Source organism: Protopterus annectens, chromosome 9.part0 (genome assembly GCF_019279795.1).
Source record: "Protopterus annectens isolate FY-2018-M chromosome 9.part0, PAN1.0, whole genome shotgun sequence".
Classification (NCBI taxonomy): domain Eukaryota; kingdom Metazoa; phylum Chordata; order Ceratodontiformes; family Protopteridae; genus Protopterus; species Protopterus annectens.
In genome coordinates this window covers 972,765,560-972,788,549 of record NC_056743.1, presented here as the reverse complement: position 1 = coordinate 972,788,549, position 22,990 = coordinate 972,765,560, and the positions used below count along the sequence as shown (strand labels likewise).

The 22,990-nt window shown below is 39.8% G+C and overlaps 1 protein-coding gene across 1 annotated transcript in view; it reads left to right on the top strand.

Annotated features, from left to right (window-relative positions):
• Window positions 1–1,269: 1,269 nt before the first annotated feature.
• The window catches only part of CS (citrate synthase), a gene marked incomplete in the record, with an annotated part of 801,297 nt that continues 779,576 nt past the window's right edge, over window positions 1,270–22,990 (top strand). Inside the window, 1 exon segment of the mRNA XM_044083715.1 lies at window positions 1,270–1,509. Within this exon segment, the coding sequence (XP_043939650.1) occupies window positions 1,459–1,509 (51 nt within the window).

The window sequence follows — 22,990 nt, the reverse complement described above, 5'->3', positions numbered from 1 at the left end:
TATTATTTGCTTTGTTTTCTTTTGGTGGGGCTGTACAGAGTGGCATAAAACTGCTTGCGGGTGGGACATGCCTATTTCTGTTGTGTGTGCTTCACTGTTTGTCTTGCCATATCATGTACTGTGATATTTCTTTACCTTGTTCTGTTAAGTTATTCTCTTTTTCACTCTTTTGTTGTTCTAACTTTTAATAAACATGTTGACTCTTACCGACTGAATCCACTGCTTTTTGCAAACAACTTACTTAGCAGTTAAGACTTATTCCTGAACCCACTTAGTTTGCAGTTGGTGGAATACGGTACCTGGCCTCTGCACTAATTGGCTGAACAAAACCACCAAACCGTTTCAGAAACCATTTAGAATCACAAACCACACTTGGGGACCTTCTTAGAACTACAACCAAATCTAGGTTTCTATTTAGATAGAGTGATTCAGCAGCCCTTGACTTGTATGTGTCTGTGTATAATATACATCTCAACCACATATGCATATAAAATGCATGATACATGTAAACATACCTACCTGTTTGTGTGGGTATGTATGTGTGCGCGTATATATATATATATATATATATACACACACACACACAGACATATATATATATATATATATATATATATATATATATATAAACACACAGACCCATGTAATGCGTGTGATTATATGTATATATATATATATATATGTATATACATACATACATACATACACGCGTGCGTGTGCACGTATTTATGTTCATATATGAATAAATGGTCAACTAACGCATAACACTTGAGAAAGGTGTCAGAAAGGTATAAACACATTTTAGACAAGTGAATTTGATGCTACAGATGTTTGACCTAATTTTGCAAATATAGTCTTCCCCATACCACCCTACAAACTTCAAAAGTGACCAGGGCACGTGTTTGAAAACAAAAATCAGGGGTATTTATTTTTGTTTTCAATAAAATTACTATGATATACCAAATAATTATTTTCCCTCATGTTTTAGCGTCACTAACTTACATTTTTACTATTATTACTTGACTGACTGTACGTTCTCAATTTCCCTGCGACGTAAATCTACTCTAAAAGCGACTCGGTCAACTCCAGCATAGAAGAACTCAAAAGACAGGCAGTTAACTAGTTGACTTCAAGTGAACGTCATTTGGTTTTTTTAACAGACGACCCGCCCCTTAGTTTGATCAGCTGTTTTGTAAACCATTCAGCTTCCAATAAACCCGTGACTTTGAGCCACTTACTACCAATGGCTGCGTGGACTAAGGAAAAGTCAGCTGTAGGAGGAGTATTACGGAAAGGAGGAAGGGCACATCTTGCTGTGTTTGAGGACCCTATTGCCTAGTGTCTTTCAGCCCTACCTTCAACCTTGTCACTGTGAAGGCCGAAGGTGTGTGTAAACTGCCTGTGGTGTACTTAGCCGGCATATCGCACGTCAAGGGTGGCTATAAGATCACCTCTACAATGTCTTTGTTGTCTGCCAGTAGGTTAGCAGCCAGAATCGTTGGCACTAAGGTATTGATAAGCGTGCTTTTTGGATTGCTTATAGTAATGGATGATGCTTGGTCAGCCTTGTGACTAGTCTCTTATTTTTGGTCAAGAAACGTGCTGGTGGCTAAACTAGTTAATGGTGTGGATTGCATCTGCCCGCCAAGATGAACTTAACTCGTGTTTCTTTCAGCTGCTAGATGTCATGAGATGAACTTGATGTTGTGAGGGACTTTTGCCCTCCTGCCGGCAACTTTATTAATTTCTCACACTGACTATCGGTCTTCAGTTATGAAGTTTTTATTGTTATGTTAATAGTCACGAACGTTTAAGTACAGATTATAGAACAATTCACCTGTCTAAAGGAATATTAAATTCCCCTTTTTACAGCATGTGCCTCTGTTTTAAGCTACGTGTAGCTTGGATAACTGACTTTTAAGGGGAGTTGTAGCCTTGTAAGCTCTTTTACCTTTAAGCAGAGAGAGAGAGTAGCAGGTCGTGAGAATGTGTATAGTTTATGAATTATTAGAGTGACAACATTTAGAGGTTGGGGACGAAACTAGTTCTATGTGTACGTATTTCTGTTTACTTTTCCACATCTGAATGGAAGTAAATTTTTTTACATATTCAGAAAGTTTTTTTTAAATCTTGGTTTTATAGCTTTAATACAGTATGTGTAGCTTAAGATAATATATCGTTGGGACGTTTGTTTGGTGTTGCTTTTTCATATTTCACATTTTGATAACCTTGGGTGGCTCTGATTGTCACAGAGCATTTTTGATTCTTGATGAATGAATGGGCGGTGCTGCATTTCCTTTAGTTTTGTGCCAGATGACCTGTTCCGTGCCTTCCGTTACTAGGGTAAGACTAGATTTGCAGTGTATGTTTGTTTGTCTTGTGCGTTCATCGTTCCTGAATGATGTCAACTAAGATCTCATTATAATGGTATGCCAAAATAGAGAACATGGCACATAAACTTATTTATTTAAGGTTAAATGAAGTATTTTATATTTATTATTATTAAATCTTAGTATTACGTGCTTTTTTCCTGTGGATGAAATTTGTAAAGGTTGTATAGTACTATTTCAACATTTTTAATCTGCTACTCTAGTGAGAATTGTGCTTCTATGATGCAGTCTTGTTTATGTATGTGTGCCTGTCAAGTTATTGTAGTAGTATTTTTGTTAGAAGTAGCTTGGTATAGTGGAAGTTTCTAATGATTATTTTCCTTGCTGAGAGACTGGCAAACCTAATCCTCATCACATTGTAGGGCAAGGGCATGAAGTTGTTTTTAAATTTTGTGCTATGCTGCTTCACTCAGTAGAGAAGTCAAGTCCTCCACTGTGAAATAGCTGATGTTCCCAGTTCTCCACTGTGAAATAGCTGGTGTGTTCCACTCATCTGTCTGCCTCTCCAGACTACTTGGGTTTCCCCAGAAGCAGGAGAATACATGTCCTAGGCTTCTCTGTGATATTGAGCCACTAGTTGAATCTAGTCACTGACGTACCCGACGTGAACTCCCATTCTCAGTCTGTGAACCTGATTCAGTGTTGTGCCAGATTGGAGGTCTCAATTAATGTGCGGCCCCATGGAGTTGGTGGCTGTGTTACAAGAAAACATGACTCTTCAGTCAGTGTGCAGGCATCAGTTGAAGTACTGTCTTTAAGTTGTGTGCACACTTCGTGGTTAATATTAGCAATTAAAAAGAATCAGAGTTGATGGTCTTTAACATTAGTTGTACATGGTAATGGCTTCTTTTGGTTATGGTCCAAAGCTAAACAAAGGGAACAGAAATTTTTTGCAGTAAGCAGTATAAAGTGGAGTAGTTCAGGTGAGTACACATACATGTAGAACAATATTAGCAAGTTTTAAAGGATAATTAGACAAGTCCATTACAGTATTCATGCAGCTGTTTAAAGAGCATGCCTGTTTGCTGTTAGTAACTGGGAACTAAACTAGTAGTGACAGTGAGATATGTTAACTCTTAAGTGAAAACTTAAATTAGAAATGTCTGGTTGATTCTCGGCTGGAGTGCCTTCTGTGTGGAGTCTGCATGTCCTTCCTGCGATTGACTGTATTTTAAAAGACATACAGGTAGGTGCGTGTGTGGGTGGGCCTTCTCTGACGGTAGGCACCGGGCTGGCAACTCGACACCATAAAAATCACTGCCAGTCATAAGTGGACTGGAGATCCGCTGTGGCAACTCCTAACCGGGAAAAGCTGAAATAGTTTTTATTTTTTTTTAATACAGTGTATTACAGCATTTTGTAACCAGAGGTATGCGCTCTCAGTTGGTGGTGAAGTATTTCAACAGTTGTCTATATTGTAGATGTAGGGTTGCCACTCATTGTCTTGGCAGCATGCTTAATGGTGGTCACTTGAAGTGCAGAATGCATTACCATACTAGACGTCGCACATCTACTTGAGAGTGAAGATTCTTTTTTGGTTTCAAAAAGTCTTTTCTAGATTATTTTAAGATTTTCTGTTTTGTTTTGGATCTTGCATCATTGCTTGGTTGTAATCCTGGTAACTAAGTTGTCAAGTGACTTCCAGTCACAAGGCACGACAAAAAGTCATAAATGTACTGTCTCATTGTGACTTGTCACACCTTTATGCATAATGTACAGTTAAGTAAATGATGTATTTAAAAGTTAATAGTTTGCATAGTGTTGAGTATTTGAAGTATTAGTGACTTCTTTACCATGATCTGCAGTGTTGGTCATTCTGTAGATTGGCAGCTTACCCTTTTATGGAGAGGCAGCTAACCCTTTTATGGGTAGATCAGAAGTCTGTGGATGATGCTCGCCACGTTAGGTATTAAGATTCATAGTCCAGCATTGAAAGTGCAGTGCAGCATAGGGTGGAAAATGCCATCATATGATTAAGGTAGTAAACTGCAGTCCCATCAAACTTTTTGTGTTTGTGATACTTCAGGTGTATGGCATAAAGGTCTTGTTGCACTTTTCAAGAGTGTCAGTTTCCAAATATCTTTACCAAATTTTCCTAGTAGTCATAAATGCTGTCCAGATCTCTGAAAATGAGCTTTGTATGAATCTATCCAGGTAACAAAAGGCAATAAGTGCTGCATTTATCAGCCAGGAGGTTTGCTATATCTTCTGGCTCTGTATAGGTGGCTTCATTTACAATGAGTTCCGCACACAACTGTGCATTGCCTTTTGAGGTTGCAGACATGGCTAAAGAATGCTTTGTGGTTGTTCTTGGCCTGGGAGGCCAAACTTGCCTCATATTTGGGTTTCATAGACTTTTTGTCCTCTGAGTTGATTTAGTGTGAGTGCATTGTCCTGCTGGGTGCTGCACTTCCTAATTGTTGCTATGATTTTCTTCCTGTTATACAGCCGATTGATTTTGTGATTCCACCAGGGTGGCTTGTTTTTTGAGTTCTGTACTTCTTCCTGATGGATACAGCTGCCTCTATGCAGCTATTAACATGCTTGTACAGGGTTTCTTTGAACAGTTTTGCATAGGAAGCAGTGTTCTCAGGGTTAATGGGGGCTTGAAAGTTTGCCAGGTTCTCACTTAATAGCAGGAGGTTAGCCTAAGAATAGTTCCTGAATATTCCAGGTTTAGCTGGGGGTCCAGATTTTATTTTTACTTCAAAGGAGACCATTTTGTGATCTGACCTTACCAGGGAAGACATTACAGTAGGGGGTTAGTTGCCAATACCTTGGTTCCTTTACAAATTTTCTCCAGTAAATTCCAGCCTGTCTTGCCTATTTTCTGTACCCTTTTTTGTAATCATCACTATTGGCAAGATCTTTCTTAATTCAAGTGTTGGCCTAGTTCGTAGAGTATTACATTTCATAAAGTTGCAAAAAGTATTCTCTGTGGTTTTTATTCCCCCTTTTAGGAGCTGCATCCAAAACCTCACTCTGTCCTTTTTTCTTAACCTCTTCCTTGATTCATCATCCTATCCCTTTCCACCTTGAATTATAACCTTATGTTTATGTTATGTATATGGGTGTTAACTGTGTAACTGTAAAGTATACTTTCAGATTTTGTAATCTTAAACCACGTGTTCTGTTGTGAGGATCAACTTGTCCCACTTAACTCTTGCTCTCCACTTGTATTAATTTCTTGACGTAATATTCTAAACATATAATTCACTTTTTTACATAATATTCTGAGTTAAAAAAAATGCTTTAAAGTAGTAGAAATTATTCCAGTTTAGTTACTAGTATGCAGTGTTGCTGTCCTGCTGCAGCTCATGTGTTCGCTCACTGTATATGTATACTTGGACAGGTACATGTCTCATTTGCATGCCCTCTGTTTCCATGCCTTGAGGATACTAGGTAGTAGAGTGTTTGTGTATGTGTGTTTTTTTTTTTTTTTTTTTTTTTTTTTTTTTTATGACCACAGGGCTGCGGAGAGCACCCCTGTCATACCAGGCTATACCTTATTCCACACATTCCAACCCCAAAATGAGGTTGGGAAGACTTAGGGTGGTGGAGACTCTTATCTTAGTTAATGACAGGGGCACCTCCAGACTAGTCTGCCAGCATAACGCACTGGAACTACTCCAGGTGCAACTGATAGTTGGCAAGACACCCATCCAGGTTATAGCTATAGACCCCCCCCCATGACTCAGGATGCCCACTCCTCTCCTCTTACCTGGATATACTTGACTCCCAAGATATCCCCTAACACCCTGATCCTTGATGACTTCAACTATCCCACCAGAGACTGGATGAACTGTTCCTGCACTAATGCATTCTCTCAACAATTCCCTGACTTCATCAATTGTAACACACTGGACCAGCTGGTCTCAACCCCCACAAATGGAGATAACATTCTGGACTTGGTTATCACCAACGTGGGCGACTGTTGCACCACTCCCATAGTATGTTCTTCTCTGATGAGATGAGGTTATCGGATTGTCTCATTTTATAGTTTCTGTTCCACCCCGACAGCCATAATCAACAAAAAAACTTTTCAAAAGCTGATTACAACCGCCTAAGGGAAGCTATCTGTAGCTTCCCACCCCTGCCTCCCCTCAGAGGATGCAGACAACTATGCTGAACAGTACACCAGTGCAGTATACAAGCACCTGTACAACTGCATGGACTCAGCCATACCCAACAGAACTAAAGGGCGCTTCTCAAGGAAACGCAGACCTGTTTGGTGGACATTGTCCAAGGGTAGAAAGAAACCAATTGGAAAAAATTCCCTCCTTAGCCTCAACAAGCAAATTAGATCACTAGTGAAAACCTCCACAGCCAATTATGAATCGAAACTAGTCTCCAAAACAAAGGGAAATCACAAAGCCGCCTTCAGTTACATCAGAAATTTCTATGGCAAAGCCCAGGTGTGTTCCGAGTTGGTACTTAATGGTGTGACTTACACTGATCCTGTTGACTTAGCCAACCTGCTAGCAAATAGATTCAGTGCAAACTTCACCACCCTGTTCCCTCCAAAGACCCTTTTGACATCATCCCCAATACTTGTCCTGCAACCCGCATCTCTGTAGAGCGTGTTAAAGGCCCTATCCAAGGCAAAGAACACAGCTTCCATGGGACCTGATAGTATCCCAGGCAGTATTCTGCACCTTCTCCAGCAAGAACTGGCTTCGCCATTGAATATCCTAATCAGGCAAAGCCTAAGTACAGGCTTCATTCCAGCAGAGTGGAGAACTGCCATTGTCATCCCCTTGCACAAAGGTGGTGCCACTACTGACCCTGGAAACCATCGCCCCATAAGCTTGACAAGTCTGATCTGTAAAGCCATGGAGCATATTATGATTGCCTTTACCCTTGTTTATGAGAATAATCTCCAAGCACTTGACCCTACCCAGTTCGGATTAGTAAAGGGCAGATCTTGCGTGTTGAACCTGGTTGACTTCTTTGAGACCCTCATCAAGGTCCTGGATGAGGGAAAGTCAGCACATACAGCTTACCTCGACTTGGCCAAGACCTTTGACACAATCCCCCATTCGGGCATCATTAAAAAGTTAACACAACGTGGAGTAAATGGGCTCACCAGCAGGACACTCATGGTCAAAATAGGCACCTCCACCTCCCTTAGCAGACCTGTCACGAATGGAGCTCCCCAGGGATCTGTCTGGGACCCCTACTGTCTGGTATCTACTTCTCAGAGGTCCAGACAAAGACAAAAGGCCTGTGGCTGACCAAGTTTTATGGGTGACTGTAAGTTGGGTGCTGTCACGGACTCCCCAAATGCAGTTAACTTACTGCAAGAGGTTCTCACAGCAACTGACTGTTGCCAAAGTCATGGCCTCAAGCTAGATGCAAAAAAAGAAATGTATCATCACACCATTCAGCAGAAACATAGCCCCTACTGATTACCACATCAATGGCAACCCTCTAACACACAACCTGTGGTGAGTTCGACCATCATGTAGTAGCAGTGGTTAGTAAAGCCTTTTACATGGTTCATCTCATTAGTAAAGGGATTGCATCCAGATAAAAGGAGGTTATTACCTCTTTGTACTCCTCCCTCATTAGACCAATAATTGGGTATAACGCCCTTGTTTTTTTGTACCTCTCCAAACATCTGTACCAACTAGAAAGGCCACAGAAATGCCTCACAAAGAATCCATGGTCTCCAACACCTTTCCTATGTGGACAGGTTCAAATCATTATTACTCTGCTTGTTATCATACAGATTGCTCAGAGGTGATCTGTCTCTTGCCTACAAGGCAATCTCGGACCCTGCTCTACTAGAGATGCTCCATGTCCGTAAGTCTAACTCCTTGTGCATTACCCACTTGACAGGCCTGAATCTAATGTGCAACATCAACAAAATCTGCTGGAGAGACAGGTTTGTCTCCCAGAGGCTGCCCATGCACATCAGAGTACCTTGTTGACCCTCTTCAAGCGCAGCATTGATGAGTGGATGGGAAGCCACTTGTTTGTCCTAGGGTTTCCACCTGTGTCCCTCATTGACAGGGGTGGCAAGTGTTGACTGAGGTCTCTCTTTGGAGAGAAACTCTTGGCTAGGCTTGTAAGGGCCCCAGGGTTATTAGCCTAGTAGCCTATTATGATTCTATATGACGTTACATTTAGTTAAACTTTCTTAAGTTGTTAAGATGATGTGCCTAGTCTTGAAAAATTTGGCCTGCTGAACACCTTGTTGAATGTACTTAACATGGCAGTTTTAGCAGAATGTATGGCTGTATATGAATTTTGCTCAAGAGGAAGAAGTGAGGATTAGCTGTAGAGTGATTAACAACCTTTTTTTCTAAAAAGCATGCCCTGGCCCTTGTATTACATCTGCTGTAGCGTAGCACAGAGATGCACTGTTAGTTCTTGAAGTTACTGTTAGGACCCTGTAGTACTGTTGCCTATAAGTAATAACTGTAGTACTCCCTTCCTGTTCCGTACACACACGAAAAGAGAAAGAGGTTGATGCCTGGAGTGACCGGCAGCGATTTCCTTCGTGAATGTTTGCAATCCTTATGCATGATAGCATGCAACTTGTATTGCCTGCACCCACCCCTTGGATGCATTTACTCTATAACAGAACCTTTAAAAATATTTGATTGTATTACTGCATTTTATACACTTCAAGCAGTTTATGGTTGTGCTAGGCAAAGCATGTAAACTGTTGCTTATTCCCTGGCCATTTTACTGAAGATGTGTAAAGGGCGCTTGACAAGAATGAGGGGTTGCAGACTCTGCACGAACAGTAGATATTGAAATGTGCAAACACGTAAGGTTTGTAATGATGATCTCACAACATCTCTGCAGTCATTTGTAATAGTCTTTTCCATGTATCCTGCCCTGATCTGTTATTCTCAGTTTTGGTCTAGATTCCCTAGTTGCATATAAGTCAATGCCCCCTTCTTGCTGTTAATTAATTCTACCCCAAGATGCCTTAACTTGTCTGTCTAAACTGAGGCTTCAGTGGCAGTGTGCGTTTCCTGTCTGTGTTTGGCAAGTAGGTAGCAAAAAAAATTGTTCAAACTGAAAAACATTTGCGTCCATTGGGTTAGTGCCCACAAATGGGCTAATTGTAGTGCTCCTAGGATTCACAGTAGCAAACCCAGCCTTCTTCCAGACTGGCTTTTTTTTTTCCCCCTTTTCTTTTCAATGTATTCGTAATGCAGGTAGAAGCAGAGGATTTTCGTTTCTTTTCTCCTTTTGTAAGAGTTGCTGCACACTATAGAGTTCTTTTAAAGTAGTGTTTTTTCAGAGTAGGTCATAACATCGTGGACAGTCGTGCTCACAAAGGCACAGTCTTGTCCCGGGAGTACTACATTCAACTAATGTGCACATATGTAAGTTGTCTTTGCTGAAATTTTCTAACAGAGTGCCTGAATTTTTGCTGCTTGTCCATCTCTTAATTGCATCCAAATTAGTTCAGTTTGATCATAGAGCATGAATTCATTAGGGATTGCAATTATAACAATAAACTAATTTTATTATTTTAAAACCTAGACAGACTAAGCCATAGTACAACTTTCAGAATTTCACATTCCACTCTGCCCTTTGACTGCCAGTAACATTTTTGGGTTTGCATAGCTGGCTTGTTTCCTACTGTATAAGCATTTTTACACACAGAGTATGCTGAACTTAATAGTCTGTCTGTAACTGCCTGCTGGACTTCTTAGTTTGCCATCTTTATCTACTTATTGATTTGCTTAGTTTACCATCTTTATCTACTTATTGATTTCCTTTCTTTTCTGTTTCCTTTATTTATTGTGTTGTGTGGCTTGTTTGCTGGACCTTGCTGAAGTGCAGCTGCATGTAATCACAAACTTTTTAAACTTGTTATACGGGTACTCGCAGTAGAAGAGAAGATAATACTGTCTCCAGCCCTTCATTTTCTCTAGGAGATGTATTGAATCACCAACACCCTTCTCTGACTCCTGCAGATATGTGCTGCCTGCTTAGCTCCTCCCTCATTTTTTTTCTTGCGTTCTAAGAAAGTAGGTTGCCTAGTTACAAGGTCATGACCAGACTCTGTTTGAGACTGAAATGTCAACTTTGGCAGTGTAAGGGATTTGTGATGTAGTATTCACTTCAATTTTGACCTGTTTAGCAGCTTTCTTCAGGAGGCAAGATATTTTTGAGTGTTGTGTAAAAAGTAATGTCTTTAGGCTTTTCCCAGTTAGGGGTCACCACAGCAGATCACTGGGCCGCTTATGATTGGCAGTGGATTTTTACAGTGTCGAGTTGCCAGCCCGACGTCCAACATTCAAAGACTACACACCTACTCACGCTCCTACCTGCATGTCTTTAAACTTGAATCGACCATGGGGAGGACATGCGATTTAAACTGTATGGCCCATCGGATGAGAAACTGAAAGCACAGCTGCAAAATTGTCAAGACTTTTTCAGATGATATTAGAATGTCATTTGGTCTTGATAAATGTGAAAAAACCTTTTAAAGCAGAAAAACTGCATCAGGAAAACATCAGTTCGGGACAAGAAAGTGATATAAAAGAACTTGAGCAAGAGAGAGTGTATAAATACTTGGGGATTGATGAAGGATCAGCAATAAAACATGGACAAATGCGAATAAAACTCCGTAAGGAGTATTTTAGAAGACCTTAAATAATCTTGAGAGCAGCGTTGACATCTAGGAACAAGATCCAAGTTGTAAACCAATTTGCTCTTCCTGTCCTAACTTACAGTTTTGAAGTGTAAACCAAGATTATACGTTCCTTGTTCCAAAGGAGGGATGGACCTCCTTGAAATTGATTGCATGTGTAGATCTGCAATCGTGGGACTCTACTGACCTCACAAGATCCAAATGTGAAAGTTTTGAAACATGAGGGGAATAAATCTAAGATAATCTCTCTGCTTAATTAAGCAGAAGCATATCGAAGTCGTACAGGAATGGAAATCAAACCAGAAGTAGATAAAAATCAGGTAGCAACTGAATTTGCTAAGTGGAAGGACCAGATCAGAAGGCAAGAAATGTGGAAAAAGCATAAATATAGTTGCAATTATAGAAAACGTCTGGAAGAACATTATGCTGATCGGGAACAAATGTAGGAATTTTTAAGGATGGGTGAATTCAAGAGATGAAAGGTTAATATTGGCGGCCCAAGATAGTGGGCTACGTACACACTTGTTTACAGTCCATTGAACATGTGGGAGAAACGGACAACGGTAGGTTTTATAAAACCAAATTGGAAACTGTCACACACCTAGTCGCTGGTTGTGACACAGTAATGGCAGAAGGACTGTGTACTGAAAGGCATTATAATGTGGTGAGACTGTTGCACTGGGGTTTGTACAAACATGGTATTGAAGTGGCTGAAAAACACTGGAAACGAGCCACAAAGCATCATAGAAAATGTTTGTCACATGGGATCACCCATTACCAGCAGTTCAAAAGATAGATGCTAGAAAACCAGATGTAGAAAAGACCAAAATAACATCGATCATTAAAATCGCCACACACAGTGACTGCAGTGTCTTACGCACGGAGAGAGACCAAGTCCTAAAATACCAGGATCTGCAGGCAGAAACGAGAGCCATGTGGAAGAAAGATACCCAGACAGTTCCAATAGTAATAATATCAACGGGTCTTCTAAAGTACGATTTGTAGATGCTGTTTTATATATGCTATCAGTCCAGATAACCCCGTACGAATTGCAGAAAGAGTCAATATTGGGCACATTGCTGGTGCTGAGGAGCACTTTTGGCTGACACAGATTGAAACAATACTAATTTCATGAACTTTAATTGTGGAATGGGGTCCATTCCCATCATGGTATGAGAAACCCAAAAGATTTGGAAAAATTACAAAAAAATAAACATCAACCATGGATAGATCCATACAAAGTAAAGGGAAATGTGCTTTCCTGATGGTACAAGCGATGTGTGGCTGCCTGTAACCTGGTCACAGTCATGTTGTTTAAGACTGGGATTTATTTTTGCTGTGTCTTGCCAATACTTCTACACTGACATTAGTATGGGAAGCAGAGGAGTGCCCTAGTCTACATATCTGAAATCCATCTCTTCATTTGTGTGTTGCTTTGCCTACTGCATGCTTCCCAACCTACACTAGTGGTTGCCACACGGAAATGGCTGTCTTGTGCTTCTCTGCTGTCGGTCTCCTGCTTCCTGAACAGAGAATTCTCCTTCATTTTGATATCCTGCTAGACCCGTGGACTAGGTGGCTGTTCTACAGGATGAGGGAATGTCACAGTGCTAAACTTGGTGTGCAGTGAGTCAAGGTGTCATCACTGATTTTTTTTTTTTTTTTTTTTTTTTTTTTTTTTATATATGCAGAGTTGTTGGTGAATTCTCGTACAGATTGAAATGAACACGCATTTTTATTATGGTGCAAGACCTGAGCAAGAGTACCAGCTCTTTAAGCTTAATGCAGTAGGTAGTATAGAGCAAAGCTGTTTTTACTAGAAGAGTTGGGCTTAAAGTAATGCAGTCAAATTTTAAAGGGCAGCTGGACAAGTCCCTGAGGTAATGATTGCATTGGTAGTAATTACAGGTGTTTGGCTTCATAGGTTCGTACTAGGCCAGTGGCCACTAGGGTCTTAAGCCTAGCCATGCAACCCAATCCAGTTTTGTTCAGTAGTTCCTCAGATGGCTATAGGTGGGGTATGTTAGTAAAGAGGTAGTTAGGGGTTATGTGGGGCGGGGTATGTTAGTCGGGAATTAATTTCCTTACTGTCTACCTCTGCCCATCGTAGACATGAGGGGCTAGTTTGGGGATGAATTTGCAACTTTCTCTCCAATGATCAAGGCTTCTTTTGAATAGGATCAAGAATGAACTCTGTTTTCATATAGGTGAGGAGCTTATTCCATAGTATAGGGATCCTTTGAGGCACACATCAATCCCTCCTGTAGGTTCTGCTTATGTTGCAGACAAAGTTCAGGTCCTCTGATCTAGTATATCTAGTGATTGTGAAAACTGGGTCTAAGAGCACCTTTATGCTAAGAATAGATTCTCTTAGTAACCTGTAGGTACAGAGATAGGATAAGATAGGGTACTTATTCCCCAGGTTCTACTGGTAAGGCACCTTTTGAGGGCATTCCAACTGTTGCAAGTGTCTGACTAGGTACATGCTAAAGGGGGTGTTGTACTCTGGTCTGATAAGGGCTGAGTAGAGTGGTATTACTACTTTGGACCTGGATGTCATACCCTTGCTTGCGGTGACATAGAGTGAGTTTTTTACTGTCTTGGGAGAGTGTTTGGTTGAACACCATATTATGGTCTACATATGTTCCCTGATCCCTGTCATGTCAACTCTGTGTTGTATTGAAGAAGAAATTGGCTTGGGTGGACCACATGATGTGCATTTCTTTGCATTGAGTTTTATTTCCATGATTTTCACGCCAATCGTTTGTTTTTAGTCTCTCTCATAGTATGTTGATGTCATAGGGGAATATGATAGCTCCCAAATTGTAGTCCTGTGTGAACACACCGAATCAGAGGCCTTTGACATCTGAGAAGCAGATGCAAAAGAGGATTGGGCCCAACACAGTCCTGGGGTACTCTGCTGGTGACTTGGCTCTTGGTGGTGGTTTCAGCTGTCCTGACTCTTTGGTTCCTATTTGTGAGTCAGCTGGCAATCCAACAAATTTATGTAGGGATTTATGCCTTGTTCACTAGTATCTGAGTGGGGTATTGTATTGAACGTCTTGGCCAGATCAAGGTAGGCGGTATGCAGTGTGGTGCCCCCCATCAGTGACCTTCTCAGTCTGACAGGTTAAATAGGTAAGACCTTTCCTTAAAGCAAACTGGGATGGGTCCATTGTCTGTAGGTTGCCAGTTTCCTTGATTTCCGTGAACTCATTCCATGGCTTTGCATACTATAGTTGTCTGATCTATAGTTCCTGGGGTTAGTTGATGATCTACCCTTATGAAGAAGGGTGACCGTTGTGGCCCTCCATTCACCTGGCACATGACTTGTTTTGAGGCGCTAGTTAGAGTGCCTCAAGTGGTCCTGCTAGGTCATGCTTTAGGCTATTTAGGAGGCAATTGGATCTGTTTGGGTTCAATGAAGTGGTGTTTTTGGTGTTGGCAAGCACCTTCAGGTCCTGCTTCCTGTTAGTTTGGGGGGAGTGAGAAGGGATTTCACAGGGGATAGTGGTGGGGGTGAAGTTATGGCTAAATTTTATCAGCCTTTTAAATTTGCTATGTCACCCTGGTCAGTGTAGGTTGTGCCATTTACCACAAGTTCTGCACTGCCAAGTATTGCCTTTTAAGGTTCCTGACATAGCTGAAGAAAGCCTATTGATTGATTGTCCTTTGCCTGGGAGACTATCCTGGCCTTGTAATTGGCTTTGTTAGACCTTTAGTTTCTTGTTTAGTTAATCTGAGAGCTCTTGTCTCAATGAAAGTTGCTGTTTCTGATTTTGGCCTCTGCTCTCCTTGTTGTATAGCCTGTTAAGATGAGGATTTCAGCCAGTGTGGTTTGTTTTTGGTGTTCGATCTGGGCTGATCTCTGGTAGGTACAGCAGTCATTTTGCATGTTTAGACAGGGTTTCTTTAAATAAATCTGCATAGGTAGCTGTGTTCTCTGGGTTCTGTCTCTTAAAATGATGCAGTTTGCTTTAGTGTAGTTCCTAACTTTTATGGGTTTAGTTGGGTTTTCCAGATTGACTTTAATTTCGAAGGAAACCTCTCTGTGGTCCAACTTCACTGAGGATGTGACACAGGATGGGGTGGCATACAATGCTCTCCCATATTGGCAAGTACTAGGTCCAATATGTTTGATCCCCTGTTAGCAGAGTGCATTATCTGGTCTAGGGTGCTTATGTTTAAGTTCAGGAAACATTGTGCCTGTGAGTTACAGGCAGTGTATGTTTCCCAGTCTGTAATGGGGTTGTTAGTCCTCCATGAATATGGTATTTGGTTGTATGCCGAGAGCCTCTAATCGGTCTAGGTAACAGTTGTGACCTTAGTGTGTCATAGAGGGTGATGTGTAGCTGGCCAGTACATGGTAGGGAGCAGTGTCTGTGGAGACCTGGATGTGTTAACTCCAGAGCATCATCCTGTTTATGCAGCGTGGGATTGTAGTTGCTGCTAACGTAGATTAAGGTAACGCAATATTTGGGTCCTGTCTGTGTTGTGGTTGGTCTAAATATGTGGAAGGCATTATAGCCTTCCACTGCTGGAGTACTTTCTGCAGCTTTAAACTAAGTCTTAGTAACAGCAGAGATGTCTACATCCTTCAGAGTGAGGAGAGCTTGTAGGGTGCGGAGTTTCTTGTTTAGGCTCCTGTCATTAAGTAGTAACTCAATTACTTTGTTTATTGTGGTATCATCCATGGTGAAGGTAGAATTCTGCTCTATGCAAGGCACATACCAGTCTGTGACACCTTGACATTATGTAGCTCCCTGAATGTTTTCATTTACTCCACTGAGGTATTCCTCGGGTAACTTACATTCGCATAGACTGCAGTAGAATTATACTGGTACCTCCTGGTGCAGTGACTTTAAGTGTGTGTGATATTGCAGATCCTAGCTTCAGATAGGCAGCTAATTATTTTCTCCTTGTTCAGCCTGGGAGGAGTATCTGTGTCGTACAGTAGAATGCCCTATGACAAGAGTACTAGGTGAAGTATTTGCTTGCCTTGTGGGCTTTGTTCTTTGGTGGGGGGGGGGTAATTGGGTGTAGGTTTGGGTGGTGGTAGATGTTGCTTTTGGTGTGTGCTTTAGTGATTGCTGAGGGTAGGTGTTGCAGTTTGACAGCTTAGGAGGTCTTTGAGGTTTCGAAAGGTTTTGTTTAAGTGCTTTTACATAAGGTCTGCGTGTGTGTTTGACTACCTTGTTTGTAAGCAAGATATCTGCCTCCAAGGAAGTTATGTGCATGTCTTGCATGTGAATACATGAGACAATTACTACATTCTCAGGATCCCCATATCTACCAAGCTGGCCATAGAGACATTAGGAAATTGTAAATCCATGTTGGCAGGACCTGAAATAGTGTTGGGCTATTAGGGTTTAGGGTCTTGGTTTGACAAGGGTCCTCTGAGTGGTGTCTGAGGTGAAGGCTATATGTTGGATAGTAGTTCTGTGATCTTAGTGTAATGATATTATCTAGATGCCTTAAGCTAAGCTGCATGCAAAGCCTTTCTGTGTTACTGGTTCAAGTCTTGAGTACTGGCTTTATACCTTTGCTACTATACAGGATATTGCTAACCACCACTAAGCTGTGAACAGCTCTGTGAAAAATGAGCCTAACTTCAAGCAGAAAAAACTGACAACTTCTGGGCCCTCTGGTCAATAGAGTGCACTTTAAGCTCCCTAAAATGCCTCCAAACCTTGTGCCACAAGATTGATGATCCTGGAACTTCCAAATGTGAAAACACAGCATAGTTGCTCTCAAGTGTGGATTAACACCCAACTAAGTCCCTAAAAAGCCCTCTGGCTGGTGAAGCAATCTTTCGCTATGTGTTTTACAACTTGGACTGACCAGGCTACTTTACTGCTGCCACTGGAATAGCAGTCCCAGTCTCCTTAATGTAAAAACATACTTTGATTAGCCAAAAGTGAAAAGATATCAATTGGCTACAAGTAACGGACACTTTAAGCTCCATTATGTGTGTCCCATATTGGGCAAACTAGCTACCTTTCTACTCCCACTAGAATTGCAGTCCTAGCCTTCTTAATGTAAAAACGCACTTCAATTAGCCCCAAGTGAAAAGGTACCAGAAACAAGTCTAACTATCTTTAATGTCTGCCAACTCATTACACTTCCAGAAAATGTTTCCATTGACCTCTTTCCTCAGGTAGACAGCAAAGGCTGAAGGTATGATGGGGAAAAAGAATCTTTGGAGACTACTTGGGGTATAAAATACCTATGTAAACACTTCAAAGGAAAGATTCCAAATATTCTAGATTTTGTTGCATATTTGGGAGACATACCTATACCCCACATTGTTTCTTTGTGAATTGCTTATCCAGTCTCTCTTCCCAATCCTTTCCAATTTCCTCTGATTCTTACAATTATCTTGCAATATTTTGTTTTACTAATTCTTTTTTTTTTAATAGCAGCTTGTGTTCTGGATTCTACTAAAATTTCTACCAGTGTTGATCTTTCACTTAGAATTCTCCTATTTCTTTCTCTCTGCCTTCCCTCCCAAGGACTGATATCTATCTCTAGCCTGTAGTCCAAATAAATTCTTGACTTCTTCCAATTGTATTACCTTTCCTTCTCAAATTATTTACTTCCAGTACCTTGGTTCTTTTACCAGTTTTCTCCAGTAAATTTCAGCCCCCTCTTGCCTATTGTCTGTATCTCTAATTGCAGTCATCTATGGGCAGAATCTCCTTTCTCCATTTCTGTGTTTAGTTCTTGGAATACTTTACTTTCTGCTACTTTATGAATATAATATTCTGCGTGGTTGTTCTCCTTCAGGATCTGTGGAAAAAAAAAAAACCCAGTCTCTCCTTTCTTGACCCCCCCCCCCCATTTCACCAGCATCCATTTCCACTTTGAATTATAGGTTTCTGGTTGTTCTGTGTATAGGAACCTTAACTGTGCAGCTCTGAAATACCCTTTCAGATTGGGTAATTCCAAACTGCCCTCTTCAGTTGGAAGAATCTGCTTATCTCACTTGACTCTTGCCATCTTCCCCTCCCAGATAAAAATCCTTCAGCTCTTTATTAATTGCCATACACCACTTCTTTGTTTGATTTTAAAAACCTGCCTGACCTGTGTATAAAACTAAAGGGACTAAAAAGTTTGTATCTTGCTATTCGCATCTGTGTAACAGAGCTTCCAATTTCTCAAGTTTTGTGTTTTCTTTTGTTTAGTCTCTTCCCGCATATCCTTGGCTGCCACACCAAAATCCTTTTTAATCCATACTCCTAAGTACTTCATTTTATCATGTCCCAATATTGCTGAACCAGTTTGTGTATGGGTACATAGTTTACAGCAATTGCCTTTGTTTATTTTCAGAAATTGTATCCCAAAAATTTGAAACTGCCTCAGAATGTTCCAGAACACTGAAATGTCCTTTTCTGGTTTTATCAGGTGTAAAATAATATCTGCAAATAGAACCACTTTTCTTGACTACCATTGACTACCATGCCAATTATATCCTTGAATTTCGGAGTCTGTTATTTTCTTTGCAAAAGTTCTGAATATAGTGCAGATAACAAAGGGGAAAGAGGACACCCCTACCCGATTCCTCTGCTCAAACAGAAATTGAGAGAGGAGCCACCCGCTTAAATTTTCACATCCGATCCTTCATATATTCTCTTAATCAACCTTTATAATTTTATTAGTGAATGGGAATGCACATGTTTCCATTGCCCTGCTCACAAAACTCCGAGCTTACTCTGTCAAATGCTTTCCCTGCATAAAGACCCACCAACATCAGTGGTATTTTCTTAAATTTGGCTTCCCTCCGGATCATGTTCAGTTTAATGTTGTCAAATGTCTGCCTCCTCTCCACAAAACCACATTGATCCTCATCAGTTTTGGTATCCTCTTTGCCAGTCTTTTAGCCATTATAGACATAAGCACTTTATAGTCATTGGTTAGGATTGAAATGGGCCTGTATGAAGCTGTATCTGATATGGGCCTTCATCCTCTTTAGGTATTACAGCCACTCTACAGCGTTCTTCCAGGATGTTGGTTCTTCTTAAAATAATGTTAAAACCTTCCATATCTCTATCATTTTCCCTCCTAGTTTCCAGACTTCGACAGGAATACCATCTGTTCCTGGAGACTTTAGTTGTTGTGTCTTTCGGCTTTTCCCGGTTAGGGGTCGCCACAGCGGAACTCCGATCCGCTAATGATTGGCAATAGATTTTTTACGTGCCGAGTTGCCAGCTCTGACCACAACCTTCAACGAAGGTACACCCATTGACGCATGTCTCCACACACAAGACGCTCTAGCTGAGTATCGAACCAGACAGCATCTTACTGTGAGGCGACAACGCTACCGCAGCACCACCATCGCAGTATTCCTGGAGACTTTAGTATGGCTTTATTATATGTCATTATTTTTATCTCTTTTCCAATCTTAACTGTTAGTAATTGAGCCTCATCTATCTCGAACCTTGGCATATTTAATTATTCCGTAAATATTTCCATTTGTACCTTTTTGTTGATTTGCACATTTCTCTGCTTTATACAGTCGTTTTCATAAAATTTCTGAAATATTTCTAATACCTCTACAGGATCTCTTATCTTCCTTGTTATAGGCTCCCTAAATTTGGTGACCATTCTTTCTTTCTGTTGCCTGAGTTGTTGTGCTAAATGTTTTTGTGCTCTGGCATTGTAAAAAAAAAAAAAAAAAAAAAAAAAATGCGTGACAGCACTCTTTCTAAACTCTCATATTATTCAAGATAATCATTTAGTTTCTGCGTAGCATTTTGCAATATCTCCTCCTCTTCTTCTGTGGTGTTCCCCCTATTCTGAAATACTTTAACATTTGTAAATCCCTCTAAATAATTCTTGTTGCATCTTAACTATATTTTTCTTTTATTTCACCCTATTTATAAACCCCACTTTAGCTAGGGAGCAAGATAAAATTATAGTTTTGAAGAAATTTCTGTCTTCTCTAATAACTCCTGAATAATTTCCACAGCCCATTCCTTAAACTCTTCTCCTCTCTTTAACAGATGGGAGGGAAAGCACCAGTGTCTCATTTTTATTTCATTACCCTGCATTTTTATTTTGGGTGTTACTGGTGCTTGATCTGAAATAGTTGGATGCATATCAAAACTTTCAATTAAATGCATATATTCCTGTGAAATACTAGTTCTGCCTAGCCCAGTTTTTGTATCTTGGAGTATATGTCAATTCACTCTGAACTCTTGCTACTGAATTCACATCTTCCATGCAAAATTTTTTTCATAAATTTTTTTCAAAAATCTAACCTGCTTTGTTAGATTTTCCCTTCTGGGTCCCCCAGACACATCTTCACTACTGAATATCAAATTCCGTTCCCACCTACAAGTAATATTCCTTGCTGAAAACTGGATCTCTCCTAGAATTTTCTTAACCTCCATTATAGCAGTTTTATGTCTAATATAAATGCATGTTAATGTACTTCTCTTCCCTTGCTAGTAGCCCCATCTACCATTATTGTCTTTTTATCCTCTATCATTTTTGGAGCTCCTCTTACAGATAATACAAGTACTCCACTTTTCCTTTGTCTGTGGTATTCCACTGAATAACCATCCTGAAAACCTTTCTTATCAAATTCACATGTTCAATTCTTTCCAAATGTCTCGTGATAGCATAGCTGTATGCACCCTACATTTTGTGTAGTTCATTATTATTTTTTGTATATATTTGTGAGACCATTTAACAATTAAAGATAATGTATGAGCGTCATTACTTTAAGTTATTCTCACCTTTTATTTCTAACAGCGTTTTGTATCTAGCTCCACTGTTTGTGTTACATGCACACACTGTTTGACAGGGTTGCTATTGTTCTTGTCATACCCATTTGAGCCTATGTCACATTTTGTAAAACTTTGTTTTTATTGGAAGCCCTCAAAAATACACACCCCTAAAACCTAATACTAACCACTTTTAATTTATTGTAAGATGTTTGTCCTTGATACATTTCCGCACTTCATTTGGTGGAGTCCCCCAGCCCTTTTAATTAGCCAAGCCCCCATGTATCACATTTTAGTAGTGGCACCCAAATGAAAGTAAATTCCTGTGCCTTCTGGTAAATGGGCGAGTAAGTGCTTTGGTCTTACTTTTTATGTACGTTTATATCCTGAAAACTTGATGAACTGTCTTGGGCACTTAAGGATCTATCTAAGTCTCTTGGTTTGCCAAGTAAATTTATTGGCTCATCTATAAATAGTGCTAATTCTTCCTTTCCATACCAATTCCTGCCTTTTTTAATTTGAGGTACTGGTTGTAAGTATATTATAAAGAGGGGAAGAGATAATGGTTGTAAGTATATTATAAAGAGGGGAAGAGAGTATCTCACTTTGTCTATATTTCAGGGATGCTTTGTCACGAGCATAAGTGAATTTAGCATTTTGTACATTGTGATTTATTACATATTGGAAAGAATGTTACGATTTGCAATAGTTATAGTTAAGACACATACATTTGACTAGCAGGTGAATATATAGGTTCGTTGGCAAGTACTAGGGTAGTTGCTCTTGTGGGCCATTTTAAACCTAGGAATACCAGCGCAGTAGTACCTACAAATCGGGCAAACCACTAAATGGCAGACAATGTTTACAAACGTTAAAGCACTTTCATTCAAAAACAGGACTACTTCAGAACTGGTTCCAGTGATACAACCCAAGGTTTAAAGAAAAATGAGCCACCAATCATGGCCATTACATTAATTAACCAATAAATCAATTAAATTACTATAAATACTTTTAACATTTTTCAAGGGAAGTGTATGCTGAATAAAGCACATTTACAGCAAAATAATGAAGTTCACTGCCCTCTTCTTTTTTTTGGCAAAGGTATAATGGAAACACGGCTATTAATACCAGGAATACTATGAGCAATTAAACAAAGCAGACAGAATATTCCCCTATATTTCAAGCTTCCTGAAGGATCACATACTATTTTCAGAATACCAAATACACATTTCTTTAAGTCCTGCATACTAAGGAGTGTTGATTGTAATGTGATGTCCCTAACTTTTGAAAAATTTTTTTTTTCAATGAATTCTCAGTTTTCCCCACGTAGAACGTGGGACATGTTGAACATTTGACTAAATAAACCAGTACCATTTTTGAAAATAAACCTTAGTATTGTCATAGTTATCTAAAAGACACATTTCCAAATCAGTAATATAGTACACTGTCCACATGTACCACATTGGCAAGTCCCTTTTGTTAAAACTGTTTGTGTCTTACAGATGCTCAAATATTTGTTTAAAATTTCCACAGATCATATATACAAAATGTAGTCCAGCACCATTCCAGTTAAGATTAATAATGTTCTTAATTCTTCTGGTGTCGTTTCTGTGGGCCAACACCATAAAATTGTTAAAATGATTTGTGAAAATTTTCCAAATTAGAATGGGAAATCCCCAAACTTTTCAAGAAGGGGAACATACTTTGCCTGACATTTAACAAGTTATTGAAAGGCATCACCTATTAATTTAATGGGATACCCTCTCATTAATAACATGTCTTTAAGACAGTTTAGTTCTTTATTAAAAAAAAAAAAAAAAAAACGAGAGCATTAGAAATTATACTTGTAGCCTGTCCTTTCACTAAACTGTTTCTGGTGATAGGGGTGAGCACAATAATGAAGGTATGAATTGCTGTAAGAAGGCTTCCTATAAACCTGTTGAAGAGAAAACCCCATCATCCTTAATTAAAACATAAATATAATGAATAGCCTTGTAATCCATAGAATATGTAAAATGTAAAAAATGCATCTTTTTAAAAAAAAAAAAATGTACAACATAAAATTCTCAATTGCTTCCTCAGGATGAGTCCATGTGATCAAACTGTCATCTAAAAAACATAAGTATTTTCTAGCAATTTTTTTGTAAATGATACAAGTGATCATAACTAAATTAGCAAATATGGGAGTGGAAGCTGCCCCCCCCACCGCGACACCTTTAATTTGCTTATAAAGTTTCCCGTCAGAATAG